The sequence below is a fragment of the Equus caballus genome, chromosome 11 (genome assembly GCF_041296265.1).
Source record: "Equus caballus isolate H_3958 breed thoroughbred chromosome 11, TB-T2T, whole genome shotgun sequence".
Taxonomy (NCBI): Eukaryota; Metazoa; Chordata; class Mammalia; order Perissodactyla; family Equidae; genus Equus; species Equus caballus.
This window is the reverse complement of record NC_091694.1, coordinates 40,201,108-40,222,984: the sequence shown is the minus strand read 5'-3', so window position 1 is coordinate 40,222,984 and position 21,877 is coordinate 40,201,108. Positions and strand designations below refer to the sequence as shown.

General features: G+C 56.2%; 2 protein-coding genes across 4 annotated transcripts in view; one reads left to right on the top strand and one right to left on the bottom strand.

Moving 5' to 3' along the window:
- The first annotated feature begins 1,818 nt into the window (after positions 1-1,818).
- On the top strand, positions 1,819-6,321 carry CDK5R1 (cyclin dependent kinase 5 regulatory subunit 1). Of its 3 annotated transcripts, none has more exons than XM_070227682.1 (2): positions 1,819-1,948; positions 2,453-6,321. In XM_070227682.1, exon 2 carries the CDS (start codon positions 2,595-2,597, stop codon positions 3,516-3,518), a length of 924 nt encoding a protein of 307 aa, XP_070083783.1. In that variant the 5' UTR covers positions 1,819-1,948; positions 2,453-2,594; the 3' UTR covers positions 3,519-6,321. The 3 variants fall into 3 exon arrangements, 2 of the variants coding, with proteins under 2 accessions (XP_070083783.1, XP_070083782.1); XM_070227681.1 differs by lacking the exon at positions 1,819-1,948 and adding an exon at positions 2,023-2,164; XR_011423366.1 differs by lacking the exon at positions 1,819-1,948 and having other exon boundaries at positions 2,459-4,092; positions 4,788-6,321.
- Positions 6,322-7,649: 1,328 nt separating this feature from the next.
- MYO1D (myosin ID) overlaps positions 7,650-21,877 on the bottom strand; it is a 319,245-nt gene continuing 305,017 nt past the window's right edge. The window contains exon 22 of the mRNA XM_023653032.2: positions 7,650-10,044. Coding sequence (XP_023508800.1) covers positions 9,888-10,044 — 157 coding nt within the window. The 3' untranslated portion in view covers positions 7,650-9,887. The remainder of the gene's footprint in view (positions 10,045-21,877) is intronic.

The window sequence follows — 21,877 nt, the reverse complement described above, 5'->3', positions numbered from 1 at the left end:
GGTGAAGTAGAGCTTGGTGCTATCCACCATGGACTGGAATTAGCTAGAATTGAAATTCATAGGCACAGGTAACAGGGTGGGTCCAGATAGTTGTAAGGGTGGATTACAGGCTTAGAAATCTAGGCATATTTTGGGAAATGGAAAGTATTTAACCTTTGCTCAACACTAGAATCTGAAGGGGACCTTGAGAAAATGCAAGGTGGACATGGGCCACCTCAAGAGCTGGGTCTTTCCCCTAGGGGCTGGAGGAAAAACGGCTGGGGTTCAGCTCTGCCTTAGAGAGGAAGAGAGTCATTGGTCCAGGGGACGTGGAGGAGATTACGTCTCAGAGCTTCTTACTATAAAGAAGTGGGGTTGAGGACAGCTCTGTTTGAACAGCAGGTAGGGGTTGTCCACTGAGGAACATTCCGAGAGGGGAGTCTGCCTTCATCATCTAAATTAAGGTGACAGCTGCTGTGGATGTTTCTGAAGGGCTGTGGAAGCAGCAGCCCTCGTGCAGAGCAATGCGTGTTCTACTGTATGGTCACCAAGGTCCCTAAAGCTTTCAACTGCCGCTCTTGATGGAGAAATCTCTGGGTAGTACATAAGCAAATTCTAGTACTTTCTGACGATAGTAGCATTGTTCTGAATGATGCCAGATTTCTCTTTCTGTTTGTTTAGGGCAGGAGGCAGAGCTGGCACAGATTGACAGCCTAGTGTGATGCTGTGGTCTGGAGTCCGGATTGGCACTCCACTCTTCTCTGGATTCCCACTTCCTCGTCACTAGGTCCAGAGGTGATAATTTGGATTAAGATAGGGTTTGAGTCTCCTGTTTCCCAGCTTTGTGGTCAAATCTGAATCAGTCTCCAGAACCAAACTAAAAGAATAACAAATGAAAAATGGCCTTTGTGAAGGATCTAGATTCTTGTCTGAGAACAGTTACTAGAACCAGAATTTTACTAACAACACGTCTTCAAATTATCCGTGTGGCATGAAAAACATTTAAATTAGCGATCAGAGGCTGGTTGGACAAGCAGTTGCTTCAGTTTAACTATAACAGATAAGCGGGCGAGTGGAAATTTTCGAAGTCACGTTGTTGATGGGCTCAGTATTGGCTCATCCCTGGGGTAGCCACAGAGCCAGGGTCCTCAGGACCTTGTCCCAGGTGTGGTGTGGGAAAGCCAGTCGCTGTTTGTGCGACGGCCCAGAATTGGCTATGCCTCTCTGGCCTGGATTTCTGACACCGAGCCGGGCCATGGGCATTTCCCTGGGATGGGGGAATGGAGGTCCCAGAGGGGAAGGCACTAAAACCGATGGGACAGTCGGCTCGGGATGCGCATGGCACTCAGGCCGCCTCAGCAAAGGCTTCGCCTCTCCCCGCCTTCCTCCCCGAGCTCCCTAGCTTCTTTCCCGGAGGACGAGGATGTTAAATGGAAGGAGGCAGCTCGGGGCCTGGCCTCCGTGGATGGCTTCTCGCGGAGCTCGGGCGAGCCGCGCATCGCCAGGGCTGGGACGCGACCGAGAGCGCCCCCGCGGCCGGCCGCCGTGGGCGCCGCGGCGGGAACAAAGGCAGCACGTGTCTGGGCGGGGCGGCGGGCGGGGTCGGCCCTCGGCCCCGCCCCGCCCCGGCGCTCCCTACTCGCCCGAACTCGGCGGCGCCGGGCGCCCGGGGCTCTCACGCGGCCGGGCTGCTGCTGGCGCGGCGGCGCAGAGCGGGCGGCGAGCAGTGCGTGGGGGCGGCCCCGGGCGGCGGGGCGGGGCCGGCGCCGCGAGTACCCGCCGCCGCCGCGAGTCCCGCTCCTGGATGGGGCGCGGCGAGTAGAGGCGCCTCGGGCTCGCGGCCGCGTCCCTGCCCGCACCGCGCGACGCTCGTGCTGAGGACGGCAGCGGCCCCGGCTCCCCGGCGGGACCAGGCCCGCCCGCGCCGGCGCGGGACCGCGCGCGCGCCCCGGAGAGGGAGGCCGCTGAGGTGCGCGCCGGGGCGGGAGCGGGAGCGGGAGCGCGGCGGCGGCGAAGGCGGCCGGGCGGGGGGCGGGGCCGCGGCGCCTGCAGAACCTTGGACAGAAGCTCCGGAGCCGCCGCCGCCGCCGCCGCCGCGCGCGAGCCCCGCCGAGCCCCGCCGAGCGCCGCCGAGCCGCGGCGCGCATTGCGGAGGGCGCGGAGCGCAGCAGCCGCCGCCTGCCCGGTAAGCCGGCGCCCCAAAGCTGCCGCCGCGCGGGGAGCCGGGGCCGGGGCCGCGCGGGGCTGAGGCGGGGGCCCTCCCGCGGCCATCCGGACCGCAGCGGCGGCGGCGGGCGGGGGTGTTGCAGTGCGGGCGGCCGGGCTGCGGCGCGGGGGCGCGGGCGGGGCCGCAGAGCCCGGGGAAGGCCCGGGCCGGGGCCGGGTCCAAGGCGGCGAGGGCCGCCGAGGCCCGGGCGGAGGAGCGCGGCGCGAGCCCCGCTTGGTGCTGAGAACCATCTTGTTTTCCACACAGATCCGAAGGGGCAGCACGCGCCCCCGGGAGCGCCCCCGCCTCCTCCCCGGGGCCGCCGCGGGCTCGCTGAGCCGCGTCCTCCCTCCGGCCGCCGGGCTGGGCGCGCAGGGGCGCGGGCCCCCGCCCGGCGCGCAGCGGCACCATGGGCACGGTGCTGTCCCTGTCCCCCAGCTACCGGAAGGCCACGCTCTTTGAGGATGGCGCGGCCACGGTGGGCCACTACACGGCCGTGCAGAACAGCAAGAACGCCAAGGACAAGAACCTGAAGCGACACTCCCTCATCTCCGTGCTGCCTTGGAAGAGGATCGTGGCCGTGTCGGCCAAGAAGAAGAACTCCAAGAAGGTGCAGCCCAACAGCAGCTACCAGAGCAACATCACGCACCTCAACAATGAGAACCTGAAGAAGTCGCTGTCGTGCGCCAACCTGTCCACGTTCGCCCAGCCCCCACCGGCCCAGCCGCCCGCACCCCCTGCCAGCCAGCTCTCGGGCTCCCAGACCGGGGTCTCTTCTTCCGTCAAGAAGGCCCCGCACCCTGCTGTCACCTCCGCAGGGACGCCCAAACGGGTCATCGTCCAGGCGTCCACCAGCGAGCTGCTGCGCTGTCTGGGCGAGTTTCTCTGCCGCCGGTGCTACCGCCTGAAGCACCTCTCCCCCACGGACCCTGTGCTCTGGCTGCGCAGCGTGGACCGCTCGCTGCTTCTGCAGGGCTGGCAGGACCAGGGCTTCATCACGCCGGCCAACGTGGTCTTCCTCTACATGCTCTGCAGGGATGTCATCTCCTCTGAGGTGGGCTCCGACCACGAGCTCCAGGCTGTCCTGCTGACCTGCCTGTACCTCTCCTACTCCTACATGGGCAACGAGATCTCCTACCCGCTCAAGCCCTTCCTGGTGGAGAGCTGCAAGGAGGCCTTTTGGGACCGCTGCCTCTCCGTCATCAACCTCATGAGCTCCAAGATGCTGCAGATCAATGCCGACCCACACTACTTCACACAGGTGTTCTCCGACCTGAAGAACGAGAGTGGCCAGGAGGACAAGAAGCGGCTCCTTCTAGGACTCGATCGGTGAGCCCCTATAGCCCGCATCATGGCTCAAGGATTTAATCCATTTTTAAAAATTTATTATTAAACAAATCAGATTTCGTGTACAGTATGTGTCTAGCAAAGCCACCAAGGGCCTCGCCCTTCCCACCTTCTCTCCTTGGGGTTTTCTTCAGCCCTGCCAAGAACTCTGGGCGCTTTTGAACTCCCGAACCTTGTGCAAAACCAAGAAGATGTATTCAGAGCCACCCAGGCTCCTGACCTCTCACTCTGGGGAGTTCAAAGGACTGACCTGCTTCTGCTACCTGTGCCCTTGCTGGACCAGGGCAGGTGAGGCTGTCGGCTGCTTCCTGCGTGGGAGCTGGAGAGGGGTCTCCGGCCAGTTAGCCCAGGGAGGAATTGGCATTTCTGGTTGGAGGCCCTTTTCTGGTTCCTATTTTGGGTCGTCCGTTCTCCCAGAGGCCCCTGGAGCCAGCCACCCTGACTGAGCCGCGTGGGCTTGTGAGGCGGGATGCCCACCGCCCTGGGACAACCTCTTCAATGGAGGAGAAGCCGGCCTGGTGCAAAGATTGTGTCCTGCCGTTTGACCACGCGCGACCCTGGTTTGCTCTTTTTTCTTTTTTAGGGAGAAGGGCTTTCCTTTAGTGGAGACATGGAACTTGCCCCCCGGCCCGGCCCGGCCCTCTTGTCCCCTGCTCCTAGCCCTGTTGGTAGTGTTGGTTAATGAGCTGGTTTGACTCATTAAGTTCTTTCATTTGGGGTCCCAGCTAAAGGGGTGGGGAGAAGCTGGGGACAACTCCTTTCCTGGGTGAATTGTCATTTGACTAATGCAGCTTACTCACCCTGTGGCAAAGGCCAGGACAGCTGCGGGTGCCCATTCTCAACAGCCTGCCTTCTGGGCAGGTGGGGGTGCCATGCCTGAGACCCAGCCGGTGCCCACCAAAGGGCTAAGGCCTCTTGCTGGTGCACATGACATGTCCTGCAGAGCTAGGGGGTGATGTCAGGGATCAGGGTGATGTGGTAATGATGTTCCCCTGCCCCCAGCCCTGTTCATTCAAAGCTGTTTCCAAACAGTTCAGTTTCTTCTGAAGATGAAGCCTTGCCCTGCAAGGCCCAGTGAGACAGCTGCATCTTGGAGACAATTACAAGCTGGGAGTACCAAACTCCTCATGGCTCTGGAAGCCTGCTGATTCCACAACTGAGCATTTGCAGCTGCTGGTTTTGGTTTCCACTTTTCCCTAGTGGCTGTAAAAACACATGATGTGTACTTAATCAATTTTCTTTCTAATTCTCCCAGATTGGTGGCTTGGGACTTGGGAGAGGACCAAGAGAAGGGAGCAAGTCTTCCTCCATGGCCCATCACTCCGGCTTTGGGGAACAAAGACCAATGTGAAGATGCTACAGAGAATTCTCTCTTCTAGTCCCAATCCCCCTGGGAGTGCTGGAATTGGGGGGGCAGGGGGGACAGAGGGTAGTTTTACATAGGGTTAGGGTCCAGGTGGCTGCCGATTTCAGCACAAGCACTACTGAAATTCACATAAAAAAGAGAAAGCTGTGAAATTGAGGTCCCGGTTTATGAGGCCTGGAGCAGAGCCTGCCGGCCTGTGGTATTCCCAGATATGAGGAAGAGGGCCTGCCTGTGCCGGGGAGCACTCGCCCCAGCTGTGCCTCGAGGCCCATGCTGAGCCATTCCCGGGACTGCCGGATAATCTGATGCGGAGCTGGAAGGAACCTGCGGCTGCTGGCACAGACTTCCCCGCAGCGCTCTTCTCTGCGGGAGCTGTCACACAGCCTGTCTGTTCAGATCCTGCTGCCACGTGTGACCTGAGGTAGGAGGCCCGTGGGGGCGGCGGGCCCTGGCGGCATGGAAGAGGGAGGTTCGGGTGCTGAGTCTCAGGAGGAGGGGCGCGTGTCTTAGTCACTCGCTCGCCTGCCTGAACTTGGCCTGAAGCTGTGCAGCTGAGTCTCATCCACAGGATTCCAGTTCTGTGTGTTTCCTTCTCTTTCTCCATATTTATTTTTTTATTTCTTGGAGGAGGTGCAAATTTCAGGAATGGTTGGGGACTAAGAAAATAACTCTCTAGTTCCATCAATGTGAAGCCTGTCATGTGCTCCTCCCTCCCCTTGCACTGGTCATCAGTATTGTGTAAAGGAACTCAGATACTTGAGTGTGCAAGCAATGAACCCATTTGACATGCTGCTATGAAGACTACTTTTAGAGCAACAATAAAAAAATGAAAAAAAACTAACCTACAAAAAAAAACCCCCTTTATTCTTTAATTGTTGCTTTTACAGTGATATTGTGCATGCAAACCAGGAGCATTTTGTGTCTTAAGAAAAATAATCTTAGAACAGATGGCTGTGAAAATTACACCCGTGCACAGAACAAGTCACAGGAATAATAGTTCAGGATTTGGTTTTTCTCTCTTTCTTGTAAACCTGAAGGGTTGATATATTCTTTCCATGCAGTTATTAGAATTTAGTTTTGTTCCAACAGTTGTTAAACTTGCAATGAAAAGAAAATGTGCCATTTTTTTCACTCGGAATTATTCATAGCTGTATATTTGAAACTGCTAATTACACACGTGCGATGTATGTTGGTTTTTTAGTGCAATTTCTTCTGTAGCTATTCTTTGACCAAACTGTGGGTATTGTTAATATTAATTTATATTTGTCTCATTTTGTATGTATGTAGTGTGTTTGTAAGTATGTGTGGTTTATAATCTGACAAGGTCATGAAGCTCAGTTTGGCTGTAATTTAATTCCCCTTCCCTTATTTTTATTTATTTTTGTACTGTGCTGATTAAATAAAATGCACTGATCATCCATTACATAGACCTCTTTTGTGGGCACGTCATTCATGAGCAGGCTGGGGGCCCCTTTTGTAAATGATTCCTGCACTCGGAACATAATTGGATTTGTGTAATGGGGGAGGGGAGAGGAGCAGGGAGGAGGGCAGGGTTAGGGGAGAGGGCTGAACGAGCGCGTGTGTGAATGCTAAGGTGATTAGGAGGGAAGCGCAGGTTAAGTCCACTCTGGTTTAGCTGCTGGGCGGGGGCAGGGGCTGCTCCCCAAAGGCTCCCCTAGCTTGGCAGAGCTGGGTGACTGAGACCGCCTGCCAGGCGGCACCAGGCCTTAGACTGTTTGTGGAGCTTGGCTCCAAGGCTGCTGCCCCCATGCGTCCTGGGCCTGGCTCTGCTCAGTGCTTGCTGCCCAGAGGCTCCTAGGCCAGCAGGAGTGGACTGGTGTCCACGTGGCCTAACCCTGCCAGTTTGAGCAGTTTTCCAAGAGAGAAATCCAGCCCTGGGGCTTCCAGAGCAGCAGCTACCCCAGCCCATAATTGTGGCCAGGGTGGGGCCCCCTACCGGCTGTGTTGCCAGTGGTCTGTGCCCACTCACGCTAGCAGCCTAAGCCTCAGGGACTAGGGCAGTGTGGACTCCATCCTCCCCCGGCTTGTGCCCCACATTCTGGAGCTGCCCCCTGGACACTGGGAAGGCATTTCTGCTCAGGATGCACTGTGGGAGCCGCCAGCCTTGGGATCAGGGCCGCTCGCTCTCCTCAGGGCATCTCCCTTGGTCTGAGTCACAGAAGCTCTTTTCTGCCAATGACCAGTGACCCGGCAGCATCCTGTGGCCGCAAGGCCCTTGGGTGCTGGGAGTGCCTGATCATCTCACAAGGCCTGGCCTTGCCTTGCCTGCCTGCAGCCCCCCATCCCACCGTGAGGTCGATTGCTCGCTAGCTCATTCTCCTGCCACTCCCACTGTCCCCCCCAGCCAACATGGGGAGAGGCTGACTGGTCCCCCCTTCATGCAGACCCTGCCCCAGCTGCAGCCGTAGGAATGTGAGCCTTTGACATCAATGTGCTTTGATTTCAGTAAACATGAAGGCACTGGGCTTCGAGTCCATCGCACAGGCCTCAACGTGGGGGGAGAAAACATTGGAATTTCACTCCACTGCCTCCGCCCACCCCCTAGCTCTCTTCTCGCTCCCTAGTTAATATTTCAGTTCAAAAACCTCAGAGAAATTATCTTCCCTTTTACCTTATTTGTGACTAATGCTTTCTTCCATCCTCTGGGATAACGCTTGATTTTACACAAGCTAAAATTTCACAATTATGGGTATAGTTTTCAATTACAGGTAAGCAGAACACCTTTAAAAATAAGATTTAATGCTTTATTGCTCTTGATGGTAAATCAAAATATGCTTTAGAAATAAAGTTAATTTAATGGAAAATAGGAATATACGCACCAAACCATAAAACTGCATTTAATTAAATCAAGAGAAACACTTCATTGCATCCGATCACTGTGTCCTCCTGCTTTCTTTCCCCTTGGCACCCCGGAAGCATTACCGTGATTACACCCTAAATTCCTGATCCTCCTTCAGTTCCACACACTGTGACTTCTTTCAGGACATCATGAAAAAGTGCTGTGGACAGCCAGCGTCCCCTGGCCCTCAGCCGGGAGGCCTGGCCCTGGGCTGAGGGGCCGCAGGCAACACGAGGAGGGAGGGCAGACTCCCGCTCCCAGCCCCTGCCAGCCTCGGAAAGGCACTCATTTGGCATGTTCCATTTTGGTGTGTTTAAAACGTACATTTGCATGTATCTAGTGTAAGGCAACAAGTTTGGGGAAATAATAAGTGGAAGGGAGAGGCGATGTTCCAGTTAAGATGGTTCAGCCAGTGTCAAGGTGATGGGCAAATCTCTGAGCACTGCTAACTGGGCTGGTGGCACCTCTGAGCTGCGCAGGCAGCTGACCAGGCTTGGAGAATGCGAATGGGTTTCCAAGGACAGGGTGCCAGTAGGATTCCTGGTTGCAGGCTGCACACAGTGCAAATGTTTGCGAGCCCTAGGAAGCAGGGGAGGGGGGTGCAGGTGGGACCAGGCTGCCGGGACCACCCGGGGGAGAGCCGGGGGACCATGTCAGACACCAGGCAAGGCACAGGAGGCTGCACTTGGGCACATGGTGTGTTTTGCGGGGTCAGGGTGGCAGGACAGGAGCCTGGGGGGAGGAGGCGGGCGGGCGGAGGGGCAGTGTCTGGGGCAGAAAGTGAGGACGAGGTCAGCTCCTCCTGAGGCGCGGGCTCACCCTGGGCCCCTCCCCACACGGGGTGCCCAGAGTCTCTCCTCCCTTTAAGGCTCCTGGGCTGGGAGGCCCGGGCTCCCGGAGTTTGTGGCGCCCTCCTGAGCAGAGGCCGGGGAGGGTGGGCTCAGGAAGGCATCTGAAGCACGTGGGCTTTCTGCTGGGCGGAGACGGGCAAGATGGTGGCTTCTCCGGGCAGGAGGTCTGGGTGCCTGGTGGCTGGGGCCCCAGCTGTGGGGGGGCTGTGCAGGGCAGGGGTGGGCATCCTGGCCTGGCCTGCAGTGCCAGGACCCCACGCTCGGTTGTCGCTCGCCCCCCTTCCCAGAGTTGCTGTGTGCTCCCACCCTCCCGCCCCAGTCCTGGTTCTCCAGATGAGCAGGAGACAGAGGTGTGAGAAGGGGAGACGTCTGGCCCCCTGAGGGCTCCCCTCGGCCATGTGACTCCATTTCCTTATTAGTGTTCCTGACACGAGTGTGGGCACAGCAGCCACGATATAGGATTAGCAACCCTGCAAATGACAAAGTCATGGGTGGCGGGGGACGTCAGATGAGCCCTGGAGTGTCCCGCCCGCTCTCTCCTGGAGGGCAGACAGGAGGCCCGGGGCAGGCTCCGGGCGGGACGGACGGCCAGCTGGGCGGGGCCACTCTGCCAGCCACTGGTGCCTGGGCTGAGGGGCTGGCCCCACAGGGGAACCTGCTTGCTTGGTGGCTTTGGCCAGCTGCTGGGACCAAGGAGCACTACAGTCACCCTGGGGGAGGGGGTGGCAGGCTGGGCTCTCAGAGACAGAAGAGCTACATCCCCAGCTCATCTCCACCACATGTGCCACAACCCCCCGGGGGAGCCCGTCTTTGGTTGGGGGAAACTGTCCTGGGCTTCCCCCGCCCCCTCGCAGGGTCAGCGGCTGGTCACCGGGTCAAGGCACTTGACTTGCCCTGGCCAGTGGAGGGAGGCCCTCACTGACTGAGGCACCATCCAGTTGCCTCTGAGGTGAGATGTGGTCTGGATGTCAGCCCAGGGTCTGGGGCAGGGCACTGGGGTCTTTGGTTTGTTGAATGGGGACCATGGAAAGTCGGGACAGAGGAAGATGTAGATCAAAGGCAGAAAGCGAGGAAGGAAACTTCAGGGGAGGGGCCTTAGAGAAGGCAGGAGAGGCTCCTCCCAAGCTCGGGCCTTGCGCGCTCGTTTCTAGCGGGCAGTAGCAGGGCTTCGGCAAGGAGACAGGCACCTGGGATGCTGGGTGGCAGGCGGCCGCCCCAGGCCCACGGCGCTCCAGGCCCCGCAGCCCCCCCGCTCCCTGGTGAGGCCTCTGGGCGCGCTCAGTTCCCGGGCACGCTGAGGGTGAAGCCCGAGCGGCTCTTGGTGAAGTCGGGCTCTGGCTGGTTGAGCCGCGTCTCCACGGAGACGGTGCACTTCTTCCCGTGCAGGCTGCACTGCACGGGGTTGGTGACGTTGACTTGAAGGTGGCGCTTCTCACTGGAAGAACCGAAAAGAAAAAGACCAGATAGGCAGTTAGCAGGCAGCCAGAGTAGGGTGCGTTTCCCTGGCAACCCCCAGGGCCCACCGTTTGCCAAGCTCCTGCCTCACAGGTGCCCAGGGGACATGGGCACTGGAGGCTCAGAGGGGACCTGAGGAGCCCCAAGAGAGGGCGAGGACAGGAAGGACTGGCACTGGGCTGCAGCCTCGAGCCAAAGCCATCGGAACAGAGGGGCTGAAGTTCTGGCCCTGGGCCCGCTGCTGGCTCCAGAGAACCCGGCGTGTTGAGCTGGGCCAGAGGAGGGAGATGCCACAAGTGTCTGGCCTGAGGCCGGGGACAGAGTCACTTGGGCCTTAGATATCCGCTGGGAGCCCTGTGCAGTCAGAGCGCATGGCCCATCCGGAGTCACGTGTCTCCCGCTGGCCCATGGGGCTCGGCCAGGGCTCCACGTTCCAGGTGGTGTCGGCCCCAAGGAGCCTGGCGTGGCGGGGGTGGAGAGGCTGTGCACTTGCTGAGTAGGAGCAGATCCTGTCCTCCAGGTCCTCATGCAGCACCGAATACACTTCAGATGCTTCTTATTTTAAGAGCTGAGAAACCTGTCGAAGGGCGGGCACCTCACGGCTGCTCACACAGGCTGGCAGGGTCCCACGCTGCCCCTGGGCCTGGGTCTCGTCAGCTCTCTCCCCGCGCTGGGAGGGGAGAGGGGAGAGGAGAAGGGCCGGCCAGCCTGGGGCCTCCAGTCAGCATGGGCTGGCTCTGCTCTGTGGCCCCGGGGACACCTTCTCTCTCAGGGCGGCGTCTGGGGTGTTGCTGGGCCCCCTGGACTGATGCGGCTTTTGGTGTTGAGCAGCGAGTGCCATGTGTCCACAGCACAGGGGGAGGCCAGACTGAGGCCGGCACCCCTGTGCTTCTGCCTGGCCAGCCAGGCTCCGTGGGCCAGGGGAGTGTGAGGGCTTCCCAGGCACCGGCTTGCCCAAGAGGCACCATCGCTCAGACACCTTTCTCTCCAGTATGGCACTGAGGCAGCCCACCCTGGCCGCCAGACAGTACCCAAAAGCGGGTGCTGCAGGAGGGGCCAACAGCAGCCACCCTCACAGCCTCAGCGTGAACACATCGGTCAGGGCCTCAGTGTGAACACACCAGTCAGGGCCTAAGGGTACCGTGAACACATCACTCAGGGCCTCAGTGTGAACACATCAGTCATGACCTCAGAGTGAACACATCAGTCAGGGCCTCAGTGTGAACACACCAGTCAGGGCCTAAGGGTACTGTGAACACATCACTCAGGGCCTCAGTGTGAACACATCAGTCATGACCTCAGTGTGAACACATTAGTCATGATCTCAGTGTGAACACATCAGTGACAGCCTCAGTGTGAACACATCAGTCATGGCCTCAGTGTGAACACATCAGTGACAGCGTCAGTGTGAACACATCAGTCATGACCTCAGAGTGAACACATCAGTCATGATCTCAGTGTGAACACATCAGTGACAGCCTCAGTGTGAACACATCAGTGACAGCCTCAGTGTGAACACATCAGTCATGGCCTCAGTGTGCCCAGGACACAGCTTTGCTCCAGCACCCGGTCCAGGCGCATGTCCCCACGCCGCCCAGTGCGCCTGCCCTTCAGTGGGTCCCACGGTTTGGGAAGGAATTTGCGGTTTCTTAGGGGCTCTTCTCATGGCCATTTCCTACCTGCTTCTCATTAAACATGTCGTGGAGGCAGCAAATGGACACAGGAAGAGACCCACGGTCACCACTGTGGGCATTAGGTAGCTAATACTTAACGTCTTGTCAGCTGCAGCTAAAGCCTTGGCTTAGACAGCTATTTTTAACCAGACTTGGACACAAAAATAGCAGAGCCTGTCAGAGGCAGTGACTCAGGCACTTCTCCACGCCGGTGGGAGCCCGGCTGCTGTGCGGGGCAGATGCGCGGCCCTGTGACCCTCGTCCTGGCCCTCGCGCCGCCCCGGGCCACAGAGCCCAGCGCTGCAGCCCAGCCTGCGCTGGAGCCACCTCCAGGACCCGGTGGCCTGCTGGCCGGAGGCTGCGCCTTCCCCTGCAGGTTCCTGAGCTGGGGCAGCCTCCCTGCCTCCCTCGGTCAACCTGGCACCGCCTCTGGCCCCTCAGGGCTGGACTTGTGTCCTCTGGAAGCCTCCCCGGTGGTGTCCCCCTTCAGACCCGGGCAGAGGCCTCACCTTGCCTCGCCTCCTGGTGGCATGTGTCTTTCCCTTGGTGCACTACTGGGGACAGGCTCTGCCTCCCACTTCCTGCTCCCCAGGGAGCCTGGCACAGAAGTCTGTGCACGGCAGGGTCCAGAGTCACCTGGGGACTCAAAGTCTTAGGGAAAGGGCTTGAAAAGAGCCACATTCCTTCAGTTGGGAAAGACCAAGAGAGGGAATGGGCACCGCCAGCCCCACCCCCACGTTCTCATGTTCACACAGTCGGGACATGCTACTCTCAGGAGGGTCCTTCTGACTTGAGACCCCCCCCTCCCAGGTCCGAGTTTGGTGTCGGCAGAGAGCTGCTCCCCGTTCCTCCCTCCTCTGGGCTCTTGGTATCTCCAGTATCTGCCCTGTGGTCTTGGTGCGCGGTTAGGGTGGACAGCGAGCGCCTGTTACAGAGCGGGTAACAGGGTAACAAGGGCAGGGCTTCTCCTTGCAAATGGGCCCTCCGGTGGGGGCGGGGATGCAGGCTGGAAGGCAGCAGAGGCCCGTGCTCCAGATCCCTCTCCCCAGGCTGGGCTAGGTGGAAAGCGTCTCTGCTCTTCTCCCTGTGTCTTAGGCAGTGAGCGCTGTGCAGTCAGTACCGGCTGGGGAGGAAGTCGCAGGAGCAAGAGGGGCCGACGAGGGACAGTCCCCTTCTGCAGGGAGCTTCCAGCAGAGCAGAAAGCAGAACCATGCTCTGGGAGACCAAAGCAGAGAACACACAAGGAACTACCACTCACACTGAGGCTGGCCCGTGCCCCACCTGAGGCTACCGCTCTGCTGAAAGGGAGGTTCTCTCGAGTGACTGGCGAGAAGGAAAGCAGAGGACGTGGATGCGGTGGATGCAGATGCGCTCCCGGCCCCCTTCCCTCTCCCCGTCCCACCTCTCCTGTGCCAGCCCTGCGGCTGCTCAGCCCCCTCCCCGGTGGCCCTGCATGCTGTCGTAGGATAGCTGGTTGGTCGTCCTCTCCTCCCCCGGGCAATGCTGGCACTCCACAGCACAGGCCCAGGCCGTGGGGCAGACGGGCCCGGTTGCAGGAGAGCAGGTGAGCGGGTGCAGGGAAGCCGTGTGCAGAGCATGTGTCGACTGGCCTTGCCTCCAGCCCCTCTCGGCCGCCTGTCTGCAGCCTGCCCCTCCCTGACCGCAGACCCTGGTCTGTGGCAAATATCTCCTTCCCACTTCCCAACAGCATCCTCAACTGAAGGAGAGTCCGAGATGCGTTAGGAAAGAGGCAGAGTTCGGCGGTGATGCCCACACTGCCCCCTGGATTTCGGCTTGGCATTTTCTAAGCCCACGTGACATCTCTCCTGGTTCCTCTGAGGCCTGAGTCTAAGAGCAGGGGCCTGAGGGCTGGAGGGTCTGGACTCCTGGACAAGCTCCACGACCTTGTCCAAGTCACTCAAACCTCCGTGAGTGTCTGTGTGACCATCAAATGTGAGTAATACATAGGTTCTCAGCCACTTTATGAGAGAAGGCAAATGGGTGAATGGTTTCATCCAGCCGTCTGCTCTCCAAGCACCCACCAAGTGCTTGCTGCATGTCAGGTACTGAAAACGAGTTTGTAGCCCAGGTCGGGTCCTCCCCTGAGCCCTGGCAAGCTGCCTGCCCTCAGGGTGCTTTCAGTCCGGTCAGTGACGCACTGGGCCACTTTTTTGAAAGATTTTATTTTTCCCTTTTCTCCCTAAAGGCCCCTAGTACATAGTTGTGTATTTTAGTTGTGGGTCCTTCTAGTTGTGGCATGTCGGACGCCGCCTCCGCATGGCCTGATGAGTGGTGCCATGTCTGCGCCCAGGATCCGAACCGGCGAACCCCCGGGCCGCCAAAGCGGAGCGTGCGAACTTAACCACTCGGCCACGGGGCGGCCCCATGGGCCACTTTGAAAGATGAAAAGCACTGTACGCGGGGGGCATACGCTGTTATTTTGCGTTACAGAAGGACTATCACTCCTGTCTCAGTTAAGTGCTAAGAACCTCCAAAAGAGGGTTCAGGAGAGCTGCGCTTACCGCATCCGTCTATGTTCTTCACACACGTCAGCACAGATCCTAATTCCCCACGAATGCTTCTGTTGGAATATCCCTTCCTGACTGTCTTACATGCTAGGGGTGGATTTTAACCCTGTGATTAAATCCTGCAAGTTTAATGGAGCAGCCACGCCCCATGCACTGGTCTCCACTTTCTTTCTTTCTTTTTTCTTTTTGAGGAAGATTAGCCCTGAGCTAACTACTGCCAATCCTCCTCTTTTTGCTGAGGAAGCCTGGCCCTGAGCTAACATCCGTGCCCATCTTCCTCTACTTTATATGTGGGACGCCTGCCACAGCATGGCTTGCCACGTGGTGCCATGTCCGCACCTGGGATCCGAACCAGTGAACCCTGGGCCGCCGAAGCAGAACGTGCGCACTTAACTGCTGCGCCACCAGGCCGGCCCCTGGTCTCCACTTTCTGAATGCAAGTTCCTGAAGGGTGGAGAGAGAACTCATGGGGTTTCATACACACCCTGCACACAGAGGGTGCTGCTGGGCGATACCCGTGCGTCTAGCCAGGCTGCCGTCTGGGCTTGCTGGGTCCATTCGCTCTGCAGACTGCTCTCTCCCAGCAATGCAGCTTCGTCAACTTCTAGTACTCGCTGCAGCCTCATAAAGAGGAAGATGCTGGGCACGATGGGTGGCGATCCGCCTAGGACAGAAGCGGGCCCAGTCCATGAAGCTCATTGCAAAGGGAAAGCAAGCAGGCGGCCTGCAGAATGGGAGGTCCGCAGGAGGGGGCCGCTCCTTAGCAAAGGAATAGGCTTATGGGCACCTTGGGTGACAAGAAATGCCCGTGCTCCTGCTCCTTGCCTTGGCACAGCCCGGAGTGGGCCTGCCCTGCCTCCCGGCCCGTCTTCAGGGGGCGGCTGTGGGGTTTGGGCAGAAGAGCAGGTCGAGTGGCTACGACGTGTTGAGTTCCTAACAGAACAGTGAGAAGAACGGGCCTCCTGGTCTGAGGAGCTTGTTGGACAACACCGGTGGGTGCTGTCCACACGCGGCCATCGACAGACCACAAAGGAAGGCGACGCTGAGTGAGTTCGTTGGTTCCTCAATAAGTGAGACGTAGAATTACCACCTGGCCCAGCAATTCCCCTCCTGGATCTATACCCGACAAACTGAGAACAGGTGTCCAAGCCAAAGCTTGTACAGGAATGTTCACAGCAGCAGCACTTCCGATAGGCAAAAGGTGGAAACAACCCAAACGTCTATCAACCGCGGAACGGACAAACAAAAGGTGGTACGTCCATTCAACGAAACAGCATCCAGCCATAGGAATGAAGTACTGACACACCTGCACAACATGACGAACCGTGAAAACACCATGCTAGGTGAAAGAAGCCAGGGCCCGGCCCCGTGGCCGAGTGGTTAAGTTCACGCACTCCACTTCGGCAGCCCAGGATTTCACTGGTTCGGATCCTGGGCATAGATATGGCACTGCTCATCAGGCCATGCTGAGGTGGCATCCCACATGCCACAACTAGAAGGACCCACAACTAAAAATATACAACTATGTACCGGGGGGCTTTGGGGAGAAAAAGGAAAAATAAAATCTTAAAAAAAAAGAAAGAAGCCAGACACAAAAGCCACATATTGTATAATTCCACTGACATGAACTGTCCAGAACAGGCAAATCCATAGAGAACGAAAACAGACTGGAGGAGTAGGGGTGTGGAGGGACCGCTTAGAGGTACAGGGTTTCCTTTTGGGCCATGAAAATATTCTAGAACTAGATAGTGGTGATGGTTGCACGACACTGGGAACGTACTAAATAGGACAAATGGTAGATTTTATGTTATGTGTATTTTACCACAATAACTTTTTAAAAAGTGGACCGAGCTAAAGGAAAAATACGAACTTGCCCTCAAACCGTGTTTTCCGTCCCCATTTCAAGATCAACCAGAATGGTTTTAAGACCAGCGAGGGGTTTCTTGGGCCTCTTCTAGAGACACAGCAGCAGCAGAGTGGAGCGTGGGCAGGCAGTGGATGCTCCGGGGAGGGGTGTCAAGTGACAGCTCTTGCTTGAGCTCCACCACACCGGAAATCCTGATGGAGCCAGACCGCGTTCCTTATTTTTTAAAGAAAAGAAAGCCGATTTTATAGATGGAGGCAGGGGGGCGCACTCTCTGATGGCAAGCCAAGCCAAGTGACAGCTGCTGATGGAGGCTGGCCGTGGGGGGAGGGGCTTTCCCTCCCCATCTTCTGTTACAGGATCGAATGGCTCAGCAAACTGTGGAATTTGGGGACTTTCATCTGGTTTCATCTGTTCAAAGCCATCACGGCAGGCAAATGGCCTTTATCAAATTACTTCCTTCCATTTTTCATTTAGACGCCCATCCTCTGCTCACTAGAAAGATCTGTGGGTAAATGCAAGGCTCGGTCCATGTGAGTTCCTGCGCTGACCGGGCACCGGCGGGTCCTGCACAGAGTGGGGCAGCACAAGTCTCTCTAGGAGCTGAATCAGCCCAGAAAACGGCCCCTGCTGTCCAGACCCCTGGTCAGCAGGATTAGGAGCCGCTCGCCTGCTGACCTACTTCCATAGACCAGGACTCAGGGAGACGAGGGAGCCCCTGTCTTCTCCATGGCATTCCCATGGCCTTCCCCATGGGCAGTGCTGACCCGGGGTCTAGTGAATGCACTTTAACGGGAAATGCAGTGGACAGGAGGGGCCTTGCTGTAGCTTGGGGAACGTGTTCTCCGGAGGCGTGCCAAGGAGTTCCTGAGAACGTGAGGCTCATGCAATTTTTTCTGGTGTTTGGTCACAGGAAGTGGGGAGAGGAAGCTCGCCTTGCGCCAAGGGTACTCAGGTAGTAAACAGAAGCTTCTCAAAGTGATGAGAAATGAAGTGTTTTAGGAAAAACCCTAGAGCCATGAAGACAGGCCGCTCTCCATCTGGATGCTGCTGGGACATGCGCCTCTGCTCTCGCTGAGGACAATGGCTGCTGATGGCGCGTCTGGGTCTCACGTCTGCAGCTGTTCACTGCACGTTTCACTTCCTTTGAGAAGCAAGTCCCTCTGCTCATGTCAAACCACAAGGGCAGCTCTTTCAAAATCCTGCTTTAGGAAATGCTACTTCTGTTTTCGTCAGGGTCGAATGGATACTTTTACCACAGCCCCTGCTAAAGCGAGGCTGAGAGTCCAGCACCCATGCGATCCTCAGAGTCGGGGTGTCGCACTGCCTGGTCTGTGGAGTCCTTTTTGGGTTTGCAGTTGGTGAGGGGTGGGGGTGACACCATTTTTATTTAGAAACTAAAACTTCTCTCGTCCCTAAATGGCTCTCGGCAGGCAGCTCGTCCTGAGGCCTCAGCGCAGCCCGGCGTCTGCCTCCACCACATCACTGAACTGATCTGGCTCCCGGGTCCAGCGGGCAGAATCCCCACTTACCCCTACCTGTGGCCCTGACACTGCTCCCGGCCCCTCCCGGCCAGGCGCCCATCCCCCCAGCTCTCTCCTCACTGACCAGCATCACTCATTTCTCCCCTGTCTGCTCTCCTTCTCTTGGCAGCTATTTACCAAGCACCTATGACAGGCTGGGTCCCATTCTTTTTTTTTTGAGGAAGATTAGCCCTGAGCTAACATCTGCCACCAATCCTCCTCATTTTCCTGAGGAAGACTGGCCCTGAGCTAACATCCATCTTCCTCTACTTCACCTGTGGGATGCCTGCCACAGCATGGCTTGACAAGTGGTGCGCAGTTTTGCACCCAGGATCTGGAACTGGTGAACCCGGGGCCACCAAAGTGGAACGTGTGAACTTAACCACTGCGCCACTGGGCTGACCCCTCGGGCCCTCCCATTATTGACGGGGAGACAGGCAAGTGTTCTCACCCCTCAACACACACAGAGGAGGGCCAGCTAAGCCTGGGTGGCTGGGGTGGGCTTCCAGAGGGGGTGATGTCCAGACTGACACCTCCAGAAGAATTAGGAATCCTGCAGAAGTATGTTGTTTTCTCCTTAAATACTGTTTTGTCTTTTTCATTTGATACGTTATCCCTCAGTAGTGTCACCACGCCTGTGGTTTCAATGACACACAACTACCTAGTCGGCATCTCCTGTTCTAGAATGATGTCCAAGCACATATTTTCAGCCACCCACTGGACAAATCCTGTGACTATTCCACAGATAGCTGAGTCTCTATGTGTCTAACACCGAGCTCATGCCCCAGGCATAAACTGCTTCCTCCTCTTGTCATCATCTGCCCAGTCACGGAGGCCAGGAAGCCCGGTCAGCCCGGACCCCTCCTCTCCCTCCACTGCCCGCAGCAGGCCACCAAGTCCCATTCATTTCACCACCTCAGTCTCTCTGCACTGTCACCGCCACAGCCTAGAACCTCAGCCCTTTTCCCCTGGTTACCGATGTGGCCTCCTAACCCACTCCTCTGCCTTCAGTTTGCCCCACACCCGGCTTCAAATGCATCCTCGACACTGTCATCAGAGAGATCTTTTAAAGGCACAGAAAGATCCCGTCACTCCTCTGCTCCATCAGTCATTCCCCAGAGCTTTTGAGAACGGCCTGCCCCCCACCCCAACCCCCTCCCCCGGCTGAGACTGGTGTTCATCTGTGTCCCTGTCCTCCAGCAGCTCTGAGCACGCCACCATGCTGTGCTGGTTCCAACAGCATGATCAGAGGTGACACGCTGCCCTGGCCGCTTACAACTGTCCACAAATGTGAATAAAATTCGACAGAAGGAATATTTAAGATAAAATTGGAGGCTGAAGGAAAGATGGGATAATCTCCAGGTATCAGGAGGAAGGAGGGGAAGTGAGGCCAACTGATGCTAAGCCCAGGGATGTGCTGTCCTGAGCGGGGTCACACCTGGGCCACACTCGAGGGAACTAGGACTGAGGTCCCACATGAGGCTGGGCCCTCGCGGGCTGCCCTGTCTAGGGAAAGGTCACCAGAAGACATCACCTTCCAGCCTGGCAAAGTGGCAAGGAACCACCGTGTGGGAAAACAAACAGTTTTTTCAGTAAAAAACTGAAACCTCAAGTTTTTCTCTCTCTTGACCTCTTGAAAAGCAAATCTACTGCAGATCTCCAAAGGCAGAGAGAAAACCTTAAGGACACCCAGAGAGAAAAGACACATTTATTGCAAAGGAATAGGAGGCCTTCTCATTAAATGTGAGAAAATAGTGAAAACACAAAGTCTTCAAAGGGTTGAAGGAAAATAACCGTCAACCTGGAATTCTATACCCAAACAATCGTCTGAGTGTGAGGGCAAAATGAAGACTTTCTCAGACAACCAGGGCTCAGAGAGTTGGGATGGTCAGCTCTCAGGGCAAGGACTTGAGAAGGACACGTCATCAGGGAAGATCCTGAATCCAGAGGAAAAGAGTGGCCTGTGAGATGTGTTGGGGAGCGAACAGGCAAATCTAAATAAGCATGCAGTGTACAACACGACGACGGCAGTGACGACTACCCTTGGGTTTAGACCAACGCGGAACTAAAATCATGGTTAATGACAACATGAAAGACAGAGTAGGGGTCCCAGTGGAGCATTCTAGGCCCTTGTCTTGTTGGGCAAGGAGGGCAAGGAGGCTGAGCCCAGGTGTGAAGAAAACAAATGGTAAATGAGAATGCTGAGCTGACACACACAACTTCCAAAGAAGGAGAAGGAAGGAGGATGAGAAAACGAGCTTCATCCAATGGAAGGTGGAAGAGAGGAACAAAGGAAGTGAAAGAGAAACACGGGAACAAGAACACACAAATGAACATGTTTGTGTAAACCCAGGAGCGTGTGCCCCACGAACAGGGGGTTCTCAGATTTCACTGAGAAATGCAGCTCTATGCTGTCTGCAGGAGACCCGTCCAAATCATGCTGACAACGAGAAGTTACAAATGAAGGAATGGGACAAGGCACACAGGGCAGATGTTAATCCCAGGAAAGCTGGCCAAAAGCACTGCTGGGAAAAGAACTCATTGGATTACGGTTTTCTTGATCAAGGAGTACTTCACCAGGAAGATATTCCCCAGAAAATAAAAATTAGTACGTTTGTGTGAGACTGCGTGAGATGTGCAAAGATACAATGACATCTCCACAACCATAGCACACGTCTTCACACACTTTTCTAAAAAACATATAGACCTGCAGATGATGTTAAAGGAACACCGATTTGAACCCAGTTAATAAGCTTGTGTGTATGTGTGTATTCCCTGTGCTCAACAACCAGAGAATACACATTATTCTAAAGTACACATGAACAGGTGCTGGAGCATAAAAGGAAGTTCAATAAATACCTAAGAATGAGCGTCACACAGAAATTATCTTCTCTGACTATAACACAGTATAAATAAGAATAAAAGTAAAATATAATAATAATGTAACAACAGCAAAAAAGCATGCAGCACTTACTAAGTGCTTTATAAATATCAATTCACGAAATCCTCGCGACAGCACGAGGTAAGTTCCACTTTCAGAAGAGGAATGAGGCCCAAGAGACTAAGTACCTGCCGAGGTCACACAGTGGAGGCAGGACTTGAACCCAGGCAACTGGGCCAGAGTCCAAGTCTCACCCTCAGTGCCTCCTGCCATTGAAACGGCCATGAGAACATAATCGTTAGCTGTTCCTCGTTCCCAGTGTGCTTCTGAGCACAGCAGAGAGCTGAGCGGTTTTCATCCCAGGAGCTCTGAGTGCCGTGTCTGATCCCAAACAGGAGTTCCATAAACGTCTATAGAAAGAATGAATTTTTTTGAAAGACACGATTAAGACAGCAGCTGGGACTCAGATTGACACGAGACACCAACCAGAAGACCCGAGGCCAGCATCGAGCATCTTCAAGGCGGGGCTGTTGAGAAGTGAGTTGGAACCATCAGTGAGCTGGGGTTGGGCCCAAAGGTGGTCAGGTGGGGCTCACGTGCCCTCGTGGCACCTCGCTCTGCATGAGGGTCCGTCTCTGTGGACAGTGTGACTGAGGCCACTAGGGATGCTCTCTGCTCAGGGGATGCTTTTTGGGAACTGAAGAATCCTTTTGCAAAGCGAACCATTACATTGCTTTGTAAATCCAAAGGTTCACATATTAGGCACTCCCTTCCCATTGCTAATGACATTCTCTGCGAAATAAAAAATTTGGTAGGATGACAAACATCTGGACTGATGGATTCTGGAAACATATATGGAAGGTTAGAGAAGTTCCAGGAATTACATCAATGAACGTGTTGTCATCCTTTTTTTCTTGAGGTTGAATGGAGATGAGCAGACACTGGTTCTATGTTAATTTCTCAGTAATATCCCAAGTCCTGTGGACAGATATTTCTAATGATCACTGATCTGTCTGCTGGCCACAGCTGGTGCTACTGAGCAGGGTGCATTGTATAGTTGTAAAGGGGTGTTCGATTAGCGGAGGGGAGGTTGAAAATCATCATCAACGTTTATGGAGAACGTACCATGTACCAGGCACTGTATGAGACGTTTTACATGCATAGTCTCATTCAAACCTTATCAAAACCTCATGAGGCACTGTCACTGTGCCCACGCCATAGATGAGGAGACAGAAGCTTAGAGAGGTCAAGTGGCTCTTCACAGCTGGAAAGTGGTGAGGCTAGGATCTGGGCCCAGGCTGTCTGTCTCTTGAGTGACAGGTTGAACCCCCATTCGTGCAGTCC